The 23581-nt window shown below is 40.6% G+C and overlaps 1 protein-coding gene across 1 annotated transcript in view; it reads right to left on the bottom strand.

Moving 5' to 3' along the window:
• Nucleotides 1–23581, bottom strand: part of LOC147231296 (synaptic vesicle glycoprotein 2C-like) — a 37958-nt gene that overhangs the window by 2728 nt on the left and 11649 nt on the right. The window contains exons 3-12 of the mRNA XM_086152614.1: nt 13751–13931; nt 11891–12042; nt 8497–8630; nt 7757–7846; nt 7567–7677; nt 6534–6622; nt 5072–5236; nt 4115–4248; nt 748–951; nt 497–656 (exon numbers count right to left, since the gene is read on the bottom strand). Coding sequence (XP_086008740.1) covers nt 497–656; nt 748–951; nt 4115–4248; nt 5072–5236; nt 6534–6622; nt 7567–7677; nt 7757–7846; nt 8497–8630; nt 11891–12042; nt 13751–13931 — 1420 coding nt within the window. The remainder of the gene's footprint in view (nt 1–496; nt 657–747; nt 952–4114; nt 4249–5071; nt 5237–6533; nt 6623–7566; nt 7678–7756; nt 7847–8496; nt 8631–11890; nt 12043–13750; nt 13932–23581) is intronic.

Below are 23581 nucleotides of genomic sequence, written 5' to 3'. Positions count from 1 at the left end.
TAGGGTTAGATGGAGAAAGTTGATTCGCTGAGACGACCCCTGAAGGGAAAAGCCGAAAGGAGACGAAGAAGAAGTGATTCATCTGATTAAAAATTGTAATCATTTGACAGCCTGTATATATACCTGTATATATATCTTCCTCTTTCCTTTCGGCTGATCTCTTCAAAGGTAGCCACAGCCAATTGTCTTCCGCCATCTAACCCTATTCTCTCCTCTTTTTTCTTCTATCCTCTTCTCTCACACCAACTAACTTAATGTCCTCTCTCACTCCATTCAAAAATCTCCTCTCTGGTCTTCCTCCAGACCTCCTGCCTGGCAGCTCCAACCTCATTATCCTTCTCCCAACATACTCACTATCCCCGCTCTGCGCATGTCCAAACCATCTCAATCTGATTTTATCTCCAAAACATCTAACCTCTGATAGATTCATACTAAGACAGGTGGAAAGACAGGGCAATAAGCTAAAACCAAGGGTTGGGAGCAGGAGAGCGACCACCTCCGGTCTGTCGGATAGAGCTCCGTCGTCACCACATCCAAGGAGTTCCAGGCGGAGATGCTGAGACCGTTGTAGAGGCAGAGCATGAAGATCATCATGGACTCGCTGGTTCCGAACCAGAGGAAGAAGCAGCTGATGCCGGACAGAACCATGGAGCCACCTGATGGGGGAGGTCAATACACCGAATGGTCTTTATTGACGTCAGCGGGGGTCAGGCGGAGACATTGGCAGGAAAAAAGGTCATGTCGTACCCAACATGCTGAGGCGACCTATCTTGTCCATCAGGAGGGCGGAGACGATGTTGCCTGGCAACACCGCCAGCGTACCCAGGAAATTGACAAAGTACACCCAGTAGGCACTGTAGTCGTCGTCAAAGGTCATCTGGCAGCCTGTCTTGTTGTGGTGGAAAGAACTGTTGATCACGCGTGAGTTGATCAGCTTGGTGTCGTCGATGTCTGAAAGAGTCGAGGGAATGACTGCGATGGTACATTTGGAGTTTTTCATGTCTTTACATTTCATTCTATTTATGTATGTTTTTGGAGATACATGCTTCCGATCATCGTTTGGAGTCAGCTTCACCACTTTCTCCAGCACCTAGTGGGAAGATCCATTGCGCACCTTTCTGAACGATGAGTTCCCCAGAACCCTAGCCTGGTTCACCCCTCCCCTACCTTCAAAATTTAACAACATTTTGTTCCAACTCCCTGTTTTTCCCCTGTCTGTTTTTGGATCTAGATCAATTTAACCTTGACAGCATGATCTGGCTAGCATGGACCCAGCAGATTCCGACAATCTCCACTGTACCCTCGACTTCCAAGGAGCCCAAATGAAGAGACACCAACAGATGCTTGCTGAGGTACAAGGCACACTTTGGGAGCTGGCCTCCTCTCTCCGGGCCCGCACCCCCAGTCTCCGACAAGGACTCAGGACCAGCAGCTAGAAGGAAGTCGAAGGTATCTTCTTCACCCTGCAGAGTCCCTCTCAGCATCTCAGTATCTACTGAGTATCCTCTCGGTAAGGGTCTCAACAGGAGCGAACTGGCTACTTGGATGGTGATGATCTGGCAACAAGCATACCGGTCTTGGTAGCCTAAATACTGCTCCAAATGGTGATTGGAAGCAGTTGTGCCATAACCCGGTTCTCAGACACAACTCGCCCCCCCAAAGGAAAGCACAGGGAAATTCCAGAGCAAACTGAAAGCTGGGGGTTCGCTGTTCCAACTGTATTTACTCATTGTAAGATTATAGTTGGCTTAAACTTTCTTCTTAAGTTTAGTTTAAGTGATTATGACAGTTGTTCTGCTCCACCCCACCAATAAAACTAAATTTTCAATCAATACACTAAATTGGAATTAAATTGGGATTCTGCCTCCTTACATCAGAAAACAATGTTATATAATTATAGCTATATTTAAACAAATCCTGGACAAATTATTTGTAATAATTTATAACATGAATGAGGCCCACTTTTATTCAATGGGAAATCCTACATGATAAAGTACGTTAAAAGGTTAAATCTAGTTGATTATAGTATGAGCATGAAATAAAAAACACAAGAAAATGGAAGATATAAAGGATATAAAATAGCAGGGAAATATATTGTATTAAAAGAGATGAGGAATGCAAACTCTGGCTGCTGTTCTAATGTTGTGAGATTTGCTGCATATTTTATTAACTGATTTATAAAACCGTAATTTTGGGGTTTGACACAAAATTTAGAATAAATAAATAAATAAATAAATAAATAAAAAACAAGAAAGTTACAAACTTATGAATCTGCTCTTGGGTAGTATACTGCCCCCTACTGGTTGCCATGTATACTCAAACTGGTCAAACACTGCAGTGGATACACAACCACTCACTCCTTTTCGCCCTCCGGTCCCTTGAGACAGATCGCAGGGGGGGCAAGGAGACTTTATTTCCCACAAGGCCCTGCCAGCAACCTCGCCTGCCCTCGCCTGCTACACGTTCAGCGTTTTCCTAAAGCGCCAGGGAGGAAATATTGTCCCAGCCTGATCTCCCCCAAGGCCTGAATCAGCTGTAAATCTTGCAAACACCTCCCTCTGCCTTCTGCTTTCCCCTTCCTTTTTCAGCCTTGTATTTTTTTGCCCCCATCAGGCCTGAAAATAATTGGATTGCTCTTTTGTAGCAGTGGCCAGGGGGTTTCAGGGCGAGATCTGATGTTTTGGATGATGGGGCAGATGTCTTTGTGTGGGTAGAAATTGTCTTTTTTTTTTTTTCCTTTTCTCAGCCCAGACTGGTTTAGTTTCTTTTGTTAGCGTCAGCTGCGGCGATGCGGGAACCCAATCTGAGCCGGGGCGGGAGGTTAAGCAGTAATTTGGCGGCATAAAGCAAAAGCCATAAACGCTTAAACCCATTCTTTCTGGTGGAAGCCACAAGCCGAGACATTAGAACCAAAATGAAGTGTCAGGCGAAGATGAAGGGGTTGAGTGAGACTTATGTGTGAGGAACCTGAAAAATAATTAGATTTTTCTGAGAGTGGGAGGAAACACCTCGGTGAGGGGGGGTCCATGCGGGCTCTGACCTCACAAATGGGGACAATATGTTTATTGTATACATTTTAATATTCTTACATGTCTTATTTATCTTTTCCCACAGTTTACAGTAACATCCACTTACATCAGACCTATTGTCCTCATAGTCGACTCATTGGTGGTAAAAAAAAAAAATAAACTTCAGGAATACTTATGTAATGGATGTGTCCTCACAGGACAATGTTTTTATTTTAAATTCATTCATTCATTACTCAGTATTATATTGAGGAAGACAAAAAAAATCATTCATACGTCATATATAGAGAAATACAACCATGCACTCTCATTCACACATTGTATAATTATTTTCATCCATTCATTCATTCATTCATTCATTCATTCAGGCACTCATTCTTTCCCACTCCAACAGACACATCCATTAATCCTAGACACCCACAGGCGTTGCTGCTGTAAGCATTATTGTACACTGGTAATTGCAACTTTTATACATATGTATACCATTTATATTTTTATTTCTTGTTTATTTTTATTGTTATTTTCTAGCTTTAATTTTTTTGCTGCTTGTACATTATTGACTGCACTATCCACTTTCTGCTGTGTGAATTGAAATTTCCCTCATTCACACGTTATGTAGAGAAAAAGGATCATACACTTTCATTTTTTTCAAGCCTGTTAATGGAAGCTTGGTAAAATATGCCATAGGTAGTTTATTTATGTTTGCTAATATTTGTAGCTTTATTGACGTAAGCAGCTTATGACAATGTGAAATAGGAAGTGTCCCCTTGAGGATGCTGGGGCTTTGTTATGTAACAAATGGTGAAAGATCAAGTATTGCAAAGGAAGTATAAATACATATTATGAGTATTATCGTACAGTTTGGCTTTTCACAGCTGTATACAATCAAAGTTTTACCATTCATCACAAACTAGTGCTGTTATTTTACAGAAACATTGGCGGTCACAAGCATGCAAAAGCTACATTATGTCCAAAAACAGTACTTATTTTTTTGTTTAGCTCTTCCCGGTCGTTGTACGGCAGCAAGAAACAAATAAATGTGGTATGACGGGCTCTTTAGAGGTCAAAGGTCAGAGCGGCGGACTCACCGGTGTTGTAGAAGAAGGAGTCAACAAAGGAGCAGTTTTTGAAGAAGGATCCAACTGAGGAAACATCCTCAAAGTAGCAGTTGAGGAAGGATGAGTCGATGAAAGTCACAGCCTTGAACTTCATACCGATGAATCTGAAAAGCGTGCAAGTCGACACAGGATATTTTAACATTTTACAGAAGTAATGCAATTTTTATTTTTTTCATATAAATTCGCAATTTGGTCTGCGGTGCCGATGGAAAAAAAAAAAACAGGCTGAGCACACAAATGCCCGGTCTCTCCAGACTCCACGTGTCAGTACCAGATCTGAGAGAGGAGGCCGAGATAAGCCTTTTAATTTCCTGGTGGTGCTGCAGATAGAGGAGGCGGGATGATTATCACCGACGCCAGTGCTCTGTTCACAGGCACCTTCCCTTATTTATCCATGTTCTTTTAACTGTCAGTAAAAAAATTTGCTGTTTGAAGGTGGAGGAGGGTAAACTAACGAAGTGAGTTGGTGAGAAAATACTCGAACGTTATATAAACTTAACTACTTAAATGAAATCAATAGAGAATTTTCCCAAAATACGAAAAATAACAAGATGAAAATTCTAAACCGATTGAAAAGAATAACCAATAAAATGCCAGCTGACCAATAAATTACATTAAAAAAAGACTTTGAAAAAACAAGCAATTGCCTAAATAACTTTGAGAGGAAAAAAATTAACAGAACTCAAAAAAAATTAGGAGAAATTACCAGAAACTTGGGTAGAATTAGTTACAGGCAGAAAACGGGCAGCAAATAATTAAAATGAAATGCAAAAAATCAGCAAGTAATTGAAGCTATTCACAATAACAATTTTAAAAAGTAAAAAACAATCAAAAGTGTGTCAATTACCCAGATGATAATGGGTGTCATTTGCATATTAAATTATATTATCTGTAAATGGAGTTAATTTGAGAAATCACATGACCCACCTGTCATTGAGGAACACACCATTTCTGTGGATCTGGTTCTCCAGGGTGAAGTTGAAGGTAAAATCTTCTATGCGTTCGTTGTTGTGGATCATCACCCTGGAGGCATATTCATCAGCCTGGAGGTGTTTGATTACGTCTGGGAACCACACTGATAATCCATAATACCTGAAACAGAGAACTCACAGTAATCTACAAAAATCAAGGAGGGTTATGGTGTCATTCCATGACAATAAAGACTCAATAAAATTGTTGCGTTTTAATCGGATAGAGTATAAAGCTATTCGTGTATAGATAGATAGATAGATAGATAGATAGATAGATAGATCGATAGATCGATAGATAGATAGATAGATAGATAGATAGATAGATAGATAGATAGATAGATAGATAGATAGATAGATATAATTTGTATGTAATATAAATTTAAATATCATATAAAAATAAGCATATACATATACATATACATATACATATACACTGCTCAAAAAAATAAAGGGAACACTTAAAAAACACATCCTAGATCTAAATGAATGAAATATTCTTATGAAATACTTTGCTCTTTACACAGTTGAATGTGCTGACAACAAAATCACACAAAAATGATCAATGGAAATCAAATGTATTAACCCATGGAGGTCTGGATTAGGAATCACACTCAAAATTAAAGTGTAAAAACACACTCCAGGCTGATCCAACTTTGATGTCCTTAAAACAAGTCAAAATGAATCTGTGTTGCTTCCTGGGTGGACACTATGATTTCACAGAAGTGTGATTGAGTTGTAGTTACATCGTGTTGTTCAAGTGTTCCCTTTATTTTTTTGAGCAGTATACTTTACATCCATACACACACACACTCACACACACACATCCACTTAATAATGAGAATGAAATGTATATACACGGAAGATGTATGGGTACATGACACAGGCAAATAATTTACAGACGGAATAAATATGTATACACAGTGAGATGAATAAATTACTAAGATTATAATGAGAGGGGGCGGAGGGACAATAATTACATTATGAAATTCCAAGAAGTCATAATGAAATGAGAATAAAGTCAATATTAGATTGACGATTTCTGAAAACTCTAGGTGAGATCATCCAAACACTGTGGAAAAAAATGTCAAAAACAACTTGAGAAATAATAAGCTAAAACTTAATATTGATTAAAACAAGTCATGACTGGAAAATGAACAAAAAGTTTGGTTAAAAGTTGTGATATGATTATAAAAGAGGTAAGTGTCAGACAGCTCCTCAAAATTTTGAACTGATAATCATAATAATGTATTATCAATTATATTACAACAGCAATAATAATAATGATAATAACAATAATAATAATCACATCAATCAGAACTTACCCTACCAGTAGCAATTACAAAAACTACTTGAAAAGAAAATAGCATTTTATATGATTCTAAAGTTCAGAATTGGAGGTGAAAGTGGGAGAATCTTACCCGAAAGAAAGAGTGAACCAAACGGCGGCCAGTTTCATTGTGTTGTCTTTCACCGGGTAGTTGAAGCACCTCATGAAAGTCAACCAGATCTGTGAGGGAACAAACAAACAAATAAAAAGAATGAAATAACATTTCAGTTTGAACCGTTGTCCCTAATGAGGACATTAAACCTTACGTAGAATACAACAAGCAGCACATAAACTCTTTTGCATGTAGCACAGTGCTGCTGCTGCTGCTCACATGCATCCCAAAATGTTTTTTTTTTGCACTAACCCACTACCTCCATCCATACTTTGCCCTACCACCACCTCTACTTACCACTATTATCCTTGAATATTTTTTATTTATATTGTATTAATACACCCTCCAGGACACAAGACATTTCATTGTTTTTTCTTGAATTTTTTTTTTATATTTTCTGTTGGTTGTTTTGTATATTGTCTTATTCATTTGCTTCTATATCCTTATTTACACACTTTTTCTACTTTGTATTGCTGCTGTGACAATTGAATTTCCCAGTCATGGGATTAATAGAGTCTGTCTTATCTTATCTTATCTTATCTTATCTTATCTTATCTTATCTTATCTTATCTTATCTTATCTTTCTTGTTTCTTCTGCTGTGAATCATTGTAAACACACACACACACACACACACACACACACACACACACACATACACGTGGACACACATGCAGGCAGAGACAAAAAGTATCTTTGCTACATTGACAAATTGTCGCCTGAATATGTTTACAAGATGTTTAGCAACACCTGTAATTTGATATACTGCAAATTCCAAGCTATATAAGGATTTTAAACAGGTAAACAAGGAGCCTTTAAGCTGAAATAAACCTATTGTCCTCAAGGAAAAATGTTTTTTCCCTGCGGATGTGGTCTCCTTAAGTCCACCATTATTTCTTTCACCAAGAGAAGGCGAGCACCCTAAACGCACTTGTACTCCTTGGGTCACTCTTGGAAGTGACCTCTATCCATCCCTAAAACATGGAGTCCCGACAGATAATGAATAAATCTGACCGCTCGGAGTTCGGCCCTGATCTTGAGGAGAACCTTCAGAACCGGGTTGGCTGACTCCTCCCCCATCTCCACCAGCTCATCCAGCTGCTTGGGGATCTTGATCCTGTTCACCTGTAAAGGTGGGAGAGGAGGTTAGTTAGTCACCAGTGGAAGGAGTGCAGGGGGGGGGTGGAGGGGGAGGCTGACTCACGGTGAAGACCCGCTCTGGCTCGCCACGGGCTCGCATGTTGGTGTCGTGGATGTGTTTCAGCACCATCCAGGCCTCATCATGTTTCCCGTTCTAGAAAACGGTGGGAGAGAGCGATAAAATAGATGATGTATGATTTCATTATCAATTAATTATTGAATCCAAAAGTGGAGGAAAGGATTAAAATGAAGTCATGATATTAAAAAGAGGAGGTTTTTTTTTTTTGTTTTTTTTTTTGAACATTTATTAGAACAATTTCCTTGACAGAGTCACACACATTCTTACAAAACCTCATGATAAGATACACATTATACAATATTCTTTATAGGTATAATTATTTCTACCATTCATTTAGCAATTCACTTATTTCCGCAATAGCAAACGGAAAAAAAAACCAACATCTAGCTCAGTCAAATAGAGATAATATCCTCAACTCTCCAATATTTTGTGATGGGTGCCCATTTGTTAAGACATAGGACTGTCCGAAGTCGTAGATTTCCTGTTATGTGTTCCATGCAGTTTACATCCTTAAGCCTTTGACGCCAGTGGTCCAGGGTAGGTGGGTAGGGTTTGAGCCAGTTTACTGTGATCATTTTATGTGCAATTAATAGAAGAGGTGTATTTCTAAGGTAGTTTCTGGACAGTTTTCATGAAATACCTTGCAAATTCCAAAGTAGTTTTATATCGGTTGACAAGAAAAAAGAAACTAAATAGAATGCGGCAAGCCACGTCTGCTCTCTCACCTCCAGGTAGAAGCGCGGGCTCTCAGGCATGAACGTGAGGGCCACGACAGCAGAGACGCAGGGCAGCGCGCACACCACCACAAACACACGCCAGCTATGAAACTGGTAGGCCGAACCCATGCTGAAGCTCCAACCTGTGTAAGGGAAACACACACATATACAGGAACACACACAACAATACAAAAATAAATGAACGAGAAAAAAAAGAGCAATAATAAACTGTGGTTTCAAGGTAATTTCTTTTTGAAGTGAAGTTGAAGCTTAGACTCTTTGATTTGAAATGATTTTAAGTATTAAATTGTACGTTTTAGGATTTATTGTATTATTAGGAGTTAAACTTATAGAATTTTTGCAGTAATGATTTGCAGTATATTTTCTTATTCCCCATTATTTTGAAATTAGTTTTATATTTTTTATCAATTGCTGATTTGACAAATTGCCAAATGTTAAACAATTTCTCAGATTTATCAATATGTTTATATGCTCTTATTTGATTTTTAATTTTAATTGCACGTGGTCACTAGTTCATTTTAATGTTATTGATTGGGAATTTTCTCAAACATTTCAGGCACACTTTCTGCTACAATGCTTATTCGAAGGTGATAATATTGGATTATAAGTGGCAACATGTGACTGATCACAATGTATATGTTTCTGGGTGAGTCACAGTCAGATAATCTGTATCATCTTGAACACGCAAAGGATGTGTGTGTCTGTGTGTATGAGAGTGTATGTGTTTGTGTGTCTGTGTGTGTGTGTGAGTGTGTGTGTGTGTGTCCTGTAGGACTGCACCAGTAAAAACCTCATTAAGGGGATTATAGCTGTAATGGACTGCAGGGGACGGATGACTGATTCAGATACTCCACATGATTTATGTCCCTTACCCACAGAGGGTGAGCACACACACACACACACACACACACACACACACACACACACACACACACACACACACACACACACACACACACACACACACACACAAAAAAACATAAACACTCACATTCATACTTATATAGCATACAGAACAGGACACATCAAAATATATACATGCACACGCGCACACACACACACACACACACACACACACACACACACACACACACACATACACACACACACACACACACACACAAAGGCATACACAAACACATGTTCACTCATTCACACTTACTGTATAGCGCATACAGAACAAATGCACATATATATACATACAGACAGGTACACACACAAATCCCTGTAATTTAGACTGTGTATCTAAAAGCTGATTAATTTCTATGGCAAGTTTTCCAACAGTATCACACTTTTCACAACTAAAACAAAGAGTCACACACACAGACACACACACACACAGGCACACACCTACGCAGGCCTCTCTCGCCTTTGTTCAGCAGTCAATGTAAAATCACTGCGGCGAAACCTATTATCACACGGTGCTGCATCCCGGAGAAAAAAAGAGAAGTGCTAAAACACTGGCGTCTAATCAATTGACCTCAATTATGAGCCTCAGCTGGCGGTTCGAGTCTTGAACAAATAGAGTTTGTCACGACCAGGAGAAGCTTCAAGGTGGAAAGTTGAACTAAAATGGCAACATGGCACCTAACATCTTCAACAACATGTTATCATGTGGTTATTACTCACAGAGCAATTCTGACATATCCAATAATAACCCCTTCCTTTCTAACTGAATAAATGTTCTTATTTTTGCTAGTGTCTGAAATAAATATCATTGCGGACAAATTTCAAGATGATTCTTTGCGTAAGTATTCAAACCTATCTAATGGAAACTGGAAATTGTTTTTTTTCCATTTTCTGCTATTCAAATTTTATTGTACTTTATTAACGCGATGCAAAAAATTCCTCTCTGAATTTAACCCATCATGGATGAACCATGAGTAGTTGGCTGCCATCTAGCGGCGCCAGGGGAACACTTAAGGGTTCAGAGCCTTGCTCAAAAGCACTTTGAAGCACTGGGAGGAGCAAGGAATCGAACCTTCAATGTTCTAGCATATATGGTATGTAAAAATGTAAAATTAAATTGTAATCAAAAAATATTAAATCTAAACATTAAGTGACATTTTTTATATATTCTATAAATTTTACACTATGTTTTGATATTATCAAACTATTAAAAACAATACAGACTATTATTGTAATCTTAAATGATTTATGAACAATTGGATAGAATCCCAGAATAATCCCAGAGTAACTTTTTTATTCATTGATTAGATTATTATCTATGTTTATTTTTTCATGTCAGTAATTAATTGTCTTTATCATATCTGGAAACATATTCATTTTATTCCAGTGTTTTTGTCAAGTATAAGTTTTATGTACATAGACAGACACGTACACACACCAAAAGTAGTGAATGAAAAGACACTTAATTATTTGAGATGTATTTACATTGTTCACAAAGCCCTGCAGTGACGGTGGAGAGTCGATGTATCAGGTAATAAAGCTCTACCGCTCCCTCAGTCCAATCTCACGCTTCGATTTCCTTACTGCGTCCAACTGCTGTGATGCAGAGGACCTCTTCAATTTCTGCAGGACTGGAAATTTTATTTCTATTTTATTTGATTTTATTCCCCACCACATGGGAATTGTTTCAGATTGTCAGCTGATCACTGATCATTGTTTTGCATAGCACAAGATAATAAAAAATCAGTTTTGCACAGTGAGGTAACTTTGTCTTCTTCAAAGTTACAAATTATTTTGTGATAGATAAAATGAAAATGAAATATTTTGATTGTGAATTGAATCTGACTGCTGTTGTTTTTTGGTTTAAAGTTAAATTAAATTATGTATCTTGTGCAGTCACACAAGTAAATGTGTCCGACATACTTTATCAGCCTGGAGCATCACATAGTTGAGTTTCACACACACACGCACACACACACACACACACAGGCTTCAATACTGTTTCCCGGTGTCGCTTCCTCTTAGTTTCCTCTCGCCATTCTATTATCCATCACAGGGGCTGTATAAATCAAACACACCCTCCACCACTCCACCCCAATCCCCATAACCATCCCTTCGTCCGATTCCATCTACACACATCCCTCCATGCATCGCCATCCCCGTTGCCATGTCGTCTGGACTCATCCTTCCATCTACACCCACCCCATCCACAATCTCCGTCACCGTGCCTGTGTACACGGCCCTCTGCCACCATTCTTCCATTAATATATCCTTCCATCCTCATTCCTCCATCCACATCCACCTGTGTTATCGCATACAAAATGCTAACAGTGTTGCTTCTCTACAGAAACAGGAACTGCCATCCCTGTGTTTATTGTATATGAATATATTTGTATGTTTGACAAACATCTGGAAATGTTTTCCTGCATTTCTTTTATTACTAAGTTAGGGTGCGTGATGTCATTTGACTGACCGTAGTGGGGGATAATGGCCCAGGCCATGGCCGAGGCGTAGATCCCCCCGATCATCCAGAACATGCAGAGCCAGCTCAGATGTTCGCCTCGCTTCTCTCGGGCCAGAACCTCCGCGAAGTAGGAGAAGACGATGGGTACGGCCCCCCCGATCCTACAGGCAGAGGAACAGGTTCCTGAGGATGACCCCTGCCACTCCAAGGTCACTTTTTTTTTAATTGAGACACTTTCAGGTCAACAGTTAATTTGATGATCTGTTTGATTTGTCTTCCATTTTTATTGCTGCACCTTTTGAAAAGAACCAAGTGTTTAATACTATATGTGATTTTTTTTTTTATATAAACCGGGGGGCCTCAGACTCGCGGCCCTCGGAACAATATTTTGTGGCCACCTGCTTGAAATCAATTCTTTGTGTTAGTGTGGCCAGTGCGTTATTTCTCACATGCATCTGGGGTGTTATACATCGGGTTTAAAAAAAAAGGGCAAGGAAAAAATGAAAAAGTAACTTTGCAAAGTATTTTTTGCCTCAAAATTTGAAAACAAAATGATTTTTTTGATGAAAAAGTGTCTAAGTATTTGTTCATATTTCTACAAAAAACACCAAAATTATAGCAAAAAAAAAAATGGGCAAAATTAAAAAGATTGATTTAATAACCAGAATAGCCACCATTAGCCTTGTAAACATGATACCTCTTCTAATACATGCTACCAATCAATTTTCTAATAAATTCTAGTGGCACAGTGAAAAGATTTTCTATTTTAACTCAACAGCAATTTTAGGTAGTGATTTCATCAATTCTTTATTTAATATTCATATTCGATAGTAATTCATCATGCAGCCTTTAGAGGAACAGTTCATTACACATTAAGATTTTTATAATTGACCTGTTTACCTCATTTACACAAAAACAAAAACAAAAATAGTTTTTATAGTTTTTTTTTCAATGAGGTGGTCTTGACTGAGCAGGGGAACAGCAGGGGGCGCTGTGAGCCCCTACTGGAAATAGTGCTATATCAGCAGTGATTCTTATTTTCTACTGTTTTAGCTATGACCCTGAGGAGTCCTCACAAAACATAACTATGTCTTAATAATCTGATTTTTTTAAATTCTAAATTTAGTAAAATATATAATATGTATATTTTTATTTCTATTTCTATTTTTTTGGAATCCCTTCTCAGGGAGATACACATTTGCTTTGTCCTCACAAGATATTAAAGTAATTTGCTGTTTTGAGTGGGAATAGAATCAAAATAAAAAAAAAAAAAGCCCTCCGTCCATGTCAATTTTATTTTCCTAAACATTTGTTGGGGTTTAAAATAAGTGGAATTTTTCTTGTGCATTATCATTTCTCCCCATTGTGATTAATCCACAGAAAGTAAAATTGAAAAAGAAAAAAACAGCAAGTGTTTATTTGTTGACTGGCTCAGACTTTTGCTTCTCGACTGGAGCAGCAAAATTTCAGTTTAGCATTTTGTCGTATAATCCGATGTTCTCTTACACTTATTTTATTAATAGCTTATTAATGAATCACGGCTGAATTCAAAACATGCCGCGCAAGCACTTTTTGCACCTCTACCAGCGTGATTCACAGTGCATTTGTCCTGGCAGCTTAAAGTCGGGGTGACCTTAGCCGGTTATTTAGTAGTGGGAGGCGGGTTATTATTTATGTTTTTTGTGGAGCCGGTGTCATGGTGTTATAGGGAAGGGCGGGTGGGTTCGGTCAATCCCATCCCTGATCAAATTCAGAGACGTCCCCAGATGATTTCTCCATATGTTCGGACTCGTTCCATCTCCCTCAATCAATAATGCGCTTTTACTTTTGAAAGATGCAGGGTCCCTGGGAAGGTGTGGGGGGACTCACCCAAAGCCGGACACCATGCGGCAGAAGAGGAACATGCTGTATCCTTGGACGAAGGAGGAGAGGAAGGCGAAGAAGCCATTGACCGACATGGATATGAGGAGGCACTGTTTGCGGCCCACCTTGTCAGAGAGACCCCCCCAGAAGAAGGCGCCGAACATCATCCCAAGGTACACGATGCTGCCTGAGACACCACAGAAGAAAAAAGTCAATCAATGAGGTAGAGAGACGAGGAAAGGAGTGCCAGCACATAATATTCCCCTTTCGGATTTTCTATAAAACAACCTTACCTAGCCATGCACACACACACTTCTAACGCATTAAGTGTTTTCTTCTAAGGGCTCGCAGAAACAACTTCACCACGTTATCGATGGAATACTTTTTTTTTCTTCTATCTCCTCCTTCCTGTACATCAGTCTGTCGGCCCCGAAAACTTTCCCGCGGGACGGCAAACATTCGCCCTTCCGTTTGTCTCACCTGACAGGAAGTGGCAGGTTGCTGATTTTTCTTTCTTTTTTTTCTTTCTTTTTTTCTCTTGAATTGATTGAGCCGAATTCCACCCCGCAGCTCTACTTTGTTTTAAATGTTGGCGCATTCGTTTACTAGTGCGAGAACATCTAGGTCGTTTCTCAGAGAATGCGGCTCTATGATAAAAAAAGAAAAAAGGAAAGTGGGGGTGGAGGAGGGGAGCTGCGGGGTTGTCAGGCCAGTAAATAATCTACTTTACTCTCTACGTGCTAATAAAAATGCTAATGTCTTTGAGAAAAAGGGAGGGGTAGGGTGATTGTTTGACAAGGCATTGAGGGGAAAGAATGCCGACAGAGGAAAACCAACCCCACCACCACCACCTTCTTTTATTTCTTCTCTCTCTTCCTTCTCCTCCTTCTCTCCTCCTGTTTGGAGGTGATGGGACAGATACGCCGAGAGTCAAGGGTCTTATCGAGGCGCGCAGACACGAAGCCCAGGGCCGGTGATTCATTACAGGTGACAGTTGCTGGATCTATCTGTGCGAAATGGTTGGGGACGGGGACGGGGGGTTCTCCTTAAGGCAGCGGGACGTAAAGAGCGAACCACAAGCTATGGACGAAAACATCAAATCCTTATATTAACATAAAATGAAGCCCACAGCACATTGCACCGGCTGCAGCGGGGGCCAGCGGCGGCTCGGCGCGTCTTGAGGCGCGGAGCCGTATCCTGAGAGCATCAGCTCATTTGTTTTATGGCTTGCCTCACGCTGGGTTCTGCATCGGTAATAAAAGGGGGAGGGGGCGAGGGGAGGGGGGTGGCCTTGTGATTGGGCATCGGAGAAGTCCCGCAATTCTCCCCGAGATTGGATTTGTTTTTCCCTGCCGGAGTTCAAACAAAGGTCAGGCCCCTAAAATGATGAGGGTTTTTTTTTTTTTTTTTTAATGTAAATGGGCGAGGGGTCAGCCGGAAGGGCCGGGGCGCAGAGATGAACTCAGACAGAAAGGCACAGGGAGGGAGAGGAGCTATGTACTCTGACACTACGACATGTTGACCACATCACAGATCTTTCATGACACTTTTCTTAAAATTTTCTGATTTTATTTTCTGATTTACAGAGACACGAGCAGCAAAGAAATACTGAGTAATTTCAGTTTGCAGAAGACTTCCCACGGGCCTTCTGCCTCGACTGGCTGGGAGAATGTGGGTTTCTCCCATGTGGGGGCAGGCACAAATTATTTATTTCCACTAATACTACTAATGTTGCCAGTCTATGGTAGTGGCTCAAACAATATAATAACAGATTTAATTTTCATAAAAGAAATCACAGTGGTAGACATCAGGAGAGACCAATGCAGTATATCAAGCCTCCCTGGGAACCAGTGAATGATAGAGACCATTATTATTATAATTATTATTAGTAGTAGTGGTAGTAATAGTAGTAGTAGTAGTAGTAGTAGTAGTATTATTAACTGCACACACCTGACCATGCTGAACCTGAGCAACAAATTTGGTTGTCTTGTACACAGCTTGGTACTTTGCTCTAGGGATTTTATGAATGGAATGTACCAAGTCCTCTGGTTATCTAAGAATAACTGTAGTCTTAGTGAGTAGTTCGGTGGGGGAGCTTAGCCGTGGAGGTTGAGCAATTGTCTGTGGAACCAAACATTTCTGGTTCAATTCCCAGTTCATCCTAGTGTGCCGAAGTGTTGTTGAGCAAGACACAGAACCCTAACTACTCCCCTCGCGCTGATGGACGGTAGCCTATTGCACATGGTTCATCTGTGATGGATTAATTGCAGAGAATGAATTTTCCCACGAGGGATTCATTATTACTCAAACAAGTTGTTTTGTCAACTGAACTTAACAACTTACTTTGTTAGTTAGGAAATCCAGTTGACTAACATTGACCAAGTGTTTGGATGATCTCGGAAGGACTTCAAACTTTAACTTCTACTTCTAACCTCATATCTTCCCCCCAAGTCCCTGGGCATTGCAGGTTCCCAGGGGTCATGGCTTGACCTACTGTAGCGGTCCTGTCAGGTGTCCTCTATTGTTATTTCTTTTTAATATCGGAGCTATTATTAAGTCATATCAGCTATTATCATATAACTGTCGAGCCCACTGGTATTATAATTATAAGATCATTTGTACCTATCTGACTGGACTTCTGTTGACTAGTAGTCAATTTTATGTACAAGGACCTTGCTAAGTATCTTTTTATTGCTCTCAGCCTAACCAAATTGTGGTTTGTGTCAAAATCTCACTATGTACTTTTGTTAACCAAATTTAACAAGTGAATTCGGTTGACGAAACCAAACCAGGGAGGTTTGTTTGGAACTAGTTTTGCTGAAAAACTAATCTAACCGAGTGAAAGTCAAAATAAAAGGGGATCGCATGTGGAATTGTCAAAGTTCATTTGTCTCTGTGAAATGTCACAAGGCCTTTTGGCCAGAAAGCCTTTCTAGAAGGTCAAACAACTGGAGGTTGAAAGCCAAAGGTTCACCTATGGTTAGGTAAAATTAAATCAGAAAAAAAAACAAAAAATGACCAAAATGACATTTAAGTCAAGAGTTTCTCTGAAGAAAACTTGAGGCTGCTGGGGTCCCTGAGCCAATCCAAGCTAGCAATTGGGTTAGAGGCGGGGTTTAACCTGGACCAGGCACCTGTCAATCACAGGGCTTCAAACAGAGGCATCCAACTGTTCACCCTGTCATTCACACCTACCAACAATTTAGTCTTCAATGAACCCGCTGACCTGTTTTCGGGAGAGACGGAGAACCTTGAGAGAACCCAGGCAGAAGGAACCCAACCAGCCATCAGATTCTGCTTCAGCATCCCAGAAACTGACTTAATGGGAATTCAGGTAAATAACAGCCACATATAAATGCCAGGATGTACTTGGTGTATCTGTAGTAGTACAGCTTCTAAAAGAACAGTATTTACTTTTCTTAAGAACTCTGGCTCCCAGCAGACGGAGTCTGGGGGGATCATTATGTTATCTAACTCTTAAATAGTCTCGAGCCATCCCCTCACATTCTGCTCTTTTATTTTTTTCAATAAAATAAAAAACAATTATGAAGTTTACATCCTCCCTAGACATTCTCTGCCCAGCCGTTTCTCCTCTCAGCTGTGCCGACATGGTTGAAAACAATCTGTGGAGCGGCGCGCCGGTGTTCCTCATTCAGGAATGTCAGATGAGGAGATTCCCAGGAGGGTGGGGGTGGGTGGGTATGTGATTGACAGGTGGGTGACAGCAGGGAGTCTGGCGGAGTAGTGGGGCTCGTCCCTCATCAGTGAAGCCTATTCCTATTAATTACATCGGCACCTGCTGGTTTGTTGATGTGACGTTCCTCAGAGTAAAATCAAGTTACATGGAGCTCAAACTTCCATCAAGAGCACGCACACACGCGTAGGTATATTTTAATGGGATTATACTGTAAAGAAAAAATAACATTTCATATGTATATGTATATGTATATGTATATACACAAAAACATAAATACATACACTGTATAATCTGTATATATATATCTATACTCAAGATACTCATACACTATATGTGTGCAAGTGTTTGTGTTGGTATATATATATACACATACATACATATATGAATGTATATTTATATATGCATGTATATGCGTGTATAAACACATACATTTATATGAAATATGTATATATATGTATGTATGTATATATATATATATATGTGTGTGTGTGTGTGTGTGTGTGTTTGATCTTATATATACATATGTGTGTGTCTATGTGTGTGCATATATATGGAGGAAGTTTGAAGGGTGCAGCCAAAAGAAAAGACAGTGAAAAAATATACATATAACTATATATACACACACACACACACACACACACACACACACATATATACATATATATATATATATATATATATATATATATATATATATATGTACACACCACACACACTAACCACACCATGATATCTACTCATGGGGAAAATAGAAAAATGAATGGATGTTAATTTAAACATTTATAGTTGTTGTGAGTTGATTGTTGATGTGAAATAGTCTATCATAAGTCAACATTCATTCATTAACTGTACTGCTTATCTTGCACACAGGGTGAGTCTGGATTCTACTGAGGGTCTTAGGCGGGGCTGATCCTCGACTGGTCACTTGTCAATAACAGGTCCAGCAACGTAAAACCATTCACTCTTTCATTCAACTTTCTAAACAATTTAGGTTCATGGATGAACCTACAAGCTGTTATTGGACAGCGATAGGAAGGGGGTCAAAGAACAGCCAAAAGTCCACCCACTCATCTGGGAAATTCTAATGAGTGACATTGGAAACACAGAGTCAGGTGACTCAATGGCCCACCAACACACCTTCCATTTCTGCTCCAAGCCCAGCCTAGATATGGCCTTGGAGCCTCGATAACCCGCCCAGGATGGTCAGGCTCTAACACTTTTGGAACTCCTTCAACAGAAGATACCTTGTGCCACCTGAGATTCCAGCTCCCTGCAGTAAGTTCTGTTGTCATGGCAGCATCTGTTGTCATGGCAACATCAACCTGGACACATCATGGTGTCCATAAAGCCAATGGAGAACCTTACCGGAACCGAGACTGGAAGTGGTGAATCCAGGGGCCAAGTCTCGTCCCATTGGGCCTAAAACAAACATGGCCACCAGCAATCTGAGTTGGGACAGTGTCAAAAGTTGCGGGTACAAGCTCTAATAGAAGCTGACCATTATAATACTAATGAATGTAGTCTAAGAAAAACAGCTGCTGTGTTGGTCCACTGAGACACACACAAAATCTCAATCAAAACAGGGTTACATAAACTCTTGAACCAAAGCAGACAAGCATGTCAAAACATTTTGTTCTCTGCACTGTATCTTCCAAGAGTTACATAAAATCAGATTAGAATGATCTCATTTTTTTTTATCGTCCTGAGAGTTGTCTCTTGAACACAGCACGATGCGGTTTAATGACTGCGTAGCAAAGCTACAGTACTGCAGAACATGTGAATCCTCACCATTCTAGTGACGCTTGTGGGTAGAAACTGCCGTATAAATCATGCAAAAGGAAAGAGGGTGTGCGAAGGGGCGGGGATGGGGGTCCAAGTTAGGCCTCCACAACAGGCACCAGGGGAAGATGTCATACCAAACCAAACCACAACATTTTCCCAACCTAACAACCTAAACCCTGCTAGTTGTCAACTCCACCGCAAACCCGAACGGCAAGGCACGAAACAGCTTGACCTTAAAACGCCCCCTTCACCTCCCCACTAGCCCGGACAGTCAATGATGCAGTCCTTGTGGGGAATGTAGTTATGGGGGCAATAGGGTGGGGAGGGAGGGCGGGGGGGGGGCTTCACTTCTACATCTATACCTGCAAAACAGCTTCATCTGAGCAATCACCATTTTCTAGAAAATCTTTAAAAAAAACTCTGGCGCAGGAAAACACCCGCAGACAAATTAGAGCAAAATGTGGCATAGGAGAAAAAAGAGTGTGTGGGGGGTGGGGCAATGATAGGAGGTATATATAGAGCCCCCCCCCCCGCCGCCACAATCAACCCACACACACCACAACAACACACACTCTCTCCTCCGTCCCTCCGGCTTCCTCCAGGGGACCTACGTGAGCCAGTCTACCATGGCTAAACTGCAGCGAAGCACAATGCTGCAGAGATTAACTCCAGCCCCGTATCTTCAGATCACCTGCACCGCTACGAGACTCGGGGAACGGTGGGGGGTGTTGAAGAGCCGGATTACAGCAAGAGGGTAAAGGAGAGGACACACAAGAGCCGGGATGTAACACAACTACAGCCTACCGTATCAGAGGAGTAGCACGATACATATATATTTTATATATATGTATGTTTGTATAAATTTCTTTTTAATTTACTTATTTTCTTGAGGACACCAGGAGGAGGGGAGATAGAGGTGGGAACAACATCTGGTAATGGTACTAAACCTGCAGCTGGATAGGTTTACTAAAGAAAATTGTGCATTTTGTAGTCATTCTGCTCCTTTTATAGATCAGCAGAAGGTATTTTCTCATTTTTTTGGTGCAGGAATTGCACTTTACATTAAAGAAACGTTTCATTGGTCCGTGGATCTGGTTTGTTAAACTCCTGATTAGAGGCGATTCATCTGCATTACAGTCTACTGACAAAATCCACTGACGGGAAAAACTGGGATTGGATTGAAATCATTTAAGAAGCACTGTAAAGGAATATAACGGGAGAAATTTAAAAGGGTACAATAGTTAGTGCTTCCACCAAACAGTGGATTCGACAGGGTGCCTCAATGTGTAAACTATACACATGTGTAAGCTATACACCTGCGTGGGTTTTCTCTGGGTTCTCCAGTTTCCTCCCACCGTCCAAAAACATGCAGGAGGTTCATCAGAGACCCTAAATTGCCGAGATGTCTGAATGAGAGGGTGGGTGGTTGTTTTTTCTATGTGACGTGTGAATGAAAGGTTGAATGGTTGTTTGTTTCTATATGAGACCCTAATTGAAAGATAAAGCAATTTAGATAATGAATGAATGTTTTTCCCTCTATTACATATGAACGATGAGGAAGTGGGTGGTCGTATGTTTGCATATGACATGAGAATGAGAGGATGAATAATTAGCCATATGAACGAGTGTCACCCGGCCCAAGGTGTAACCCAATTCTTTCCCAATGACAGCTTGAATAGCCTCCACCCCCTCAGGCAACTACAGGATAAGCGGTATAATTAATTAATCATGTAAATTTTATTCTTATTTTTTCGCATTTCGTAGATTCTGCATTAGCCGTATTATAGATGCAGGCGATTGGTGCTTAAAATGCCTGAAAAACAAATGAAATCGAAATAAGACCTCAACAAAAACAATTCCTTGCACATTCAATATCAACGGAAATTCTAAGATGTTTCTTGAGATGTGGATGTGTAGCGGACAGAGCTCGCTCCCGCAGCAACTTTGTTCGTCCCGTGACGTGTTTATACAAAAAGCAGTGCACCCTGGGAACCCACGTATGGGGGAGGATTTGCAAAGGATGAGCGCCAGGCAACAGCTTGGTCTAACCAGATAAAAAACAAGAGCCAGTTGATCAAATATGAAGTCCCGTTGTTTTGTACTTCTCGCCTAACGTGTGTGTTCAGCTGGGAACACGGGGAAGTGTGTGTGATGGAGCCGCTGTGTCAGGTTCGACAGAAAATGCGCATGATGTATGATCATATGTCTGCGGTAGGAAGCGTCCAACTGTGACAGGATTGGATTCCTCCAGTCCTGCAACACAATGTTCTACCTTCCAGAGGATACAGTCCACGTTTCCTTGATTCTATATCGCTTGTCCTGCACTCAGGTCACGGCAGAATCAGAGCCTATCTTGGCTGTCATTGAGCGATAGATTCACCAAGGACCGGGTCGCCAGCCAATCACAGGGCAACACATAGTGATATACAACCATTCGATCTTTCATCCACAAGTCATGTAGAGACATACAATCATTCACTTTTATCACATGTGATAAAAGTTTGTCGTGGGGATGATAGAATATCGGAACGTGAATTTCGCTAGTTTTCTCTTGATAATCCCAGATTATCCAGGACAGAAAATGCATCCACACCACACAACAAAATTGAGACAGAGTCTGTCTTTGATGCTAACTTTCATAGCACCCAAGCAATTAAACAAAGTTGTCAGCTCGTAGATGCAACTAGATGTATCTAGATGCTACCAACTAGCGACTATGTGCTACAAGCATATAATGCAGGGGTGAGCGAACCTTTTTGGCTCAGGGGCCACATTAACGGATAAAATTCGACAGACGGACCGGGTCCGAACAAGATACGATACATATAAAATAAAACTCATTTGTTAACAGTACACATTAAACTCATTTGACATTTGCTTTGAAAATAAAAGCAGCTCGGTTTTGAAGGCTCTGACGCTTGCTTGCATTTCATGCACAAACCAGGTTTTCCCTTGTAGCTTCCCTTGTATGTCCACAGAAAAGGCTAAATCACAAAGCTAATCTGTGACATTCAGCTCAGGAAAATTCTCAAGTGTTCTCAAGTAGCTCCAAAAATAAAATAATCGCCTGTTTGAGGTCCCACATTCATTGACCAAATCATTTACATCAAGTATGAATTCTGCACCAATCTTTGGCGGGCCGAATTAAAAAGACCAACGGGCCAGATGTGGCCCGCGGGCCGTAGTTTGCCCACCCCTGATCTAATGGCTAATAGTAATTGCAAACACTAGATGCCCGAATCTGCCGTCAGCCTATGGTCCTCCAGCCAGATTCCCCAAACCCATCTCATAACTGCTTCATCTTCTGTAGGTTTTCTTCAAATTCTGCCATCTGTTCTCATATTCAGGCAAGCCGTGCCATAAAAGTGTCAGCGTCAATCTCTGCAGGTTCATCTCTCTCAGAGAGCTCGTACACACACAGTTCATTTATGCTACTGTGATCTGGTAAAATGACTCATTCTTTATTTTATTTTGTCCCTCTTGTCTCCCACTGAGAAATGAGTCACACTCCGGGTGAAATCTAGGTGAAAAATATGCCGCCCTCCTCCCCAGCAAACCTGGTTGGCGGTCCCCTATTTTAGGGAGGAGAGGGGAGCTCTCAAAACCAGTGAAAAGTGAGACAAACAGTGAACCACTGGTTTTCTTAACATCTTTGGCAGAATAATATCAGTTCTCATTTGGCCAAGCACATGAGGATGAATTGCCAGGGTTGCCTTTGTCTTTTGTTTTTTTTCTATTTAAAAAAAATAATAATGAGGCGCACACACACACACACACACACACATAAGGATGCATCATCCGCACACCCCGTGTGGGTGCGCAATCCATCCAGCTAAACGCACCTCCCACTTGTGAATCCAAATACCTGGTGCCATGACAACCCACGGAAAGCTCCTAAAAGTAGCGCCACGCTGCTGGAAATGTCGTCCATCACGACGCCACGCATCGGCATGTGTGCCATGAAAACAATATATAGTCAGGAAATAAACCTTCCTAGACAATTTGGCATTGCTTAGAGCCCGTTTAAGTTTCGACTAACGACATTTATTGGATTTATTTGCGCATGGTCGCTGACTGACTTGACTCTTGGAGCGAGGCCGAGGTTCGGTTTGGATGTTTTTACCTTTGCATTATCACCACTTTTCAGTGAGATGCTCATGGTATTGAGCGTGCGACTGTAACACTATGAATGACTAAATTATGGCTGGTTCATTCAACTTTGGAAGGGTTGTATTTGGGTTCTCCTTCTTCTTCCAGCAGTCCAAAAACATTCAGCAGGACCAATGAAGATTGAGAGTGAATGGTTGGATGTCTCTAAATTTGGCCCTGTGACTGACAGCTGATTGGCCCAGAGTAAG

The sequence above is a fragment of the Fistularia commersonii genome, chromosome 9 (assembly GCF_037954325.1).
Source record: "Fistularia commersonii isolate RoL2024-O1a breed Wild chromosome 9, RoL_Fcom_v1.0, whole genome shotgun sequence".
Taxonomy (NCBI): Eukaryota; Metazoa; Chordata; class Actinopteri; order Syngnathiformes; family Fistulariidae; genus Fistularia; species Fistularia commersonii.
The sequence above is the reverse complement of the archived record's forward strand: the minus strand, read 5'-3'. Positions and strand labels throughout refer to the sequence as shown.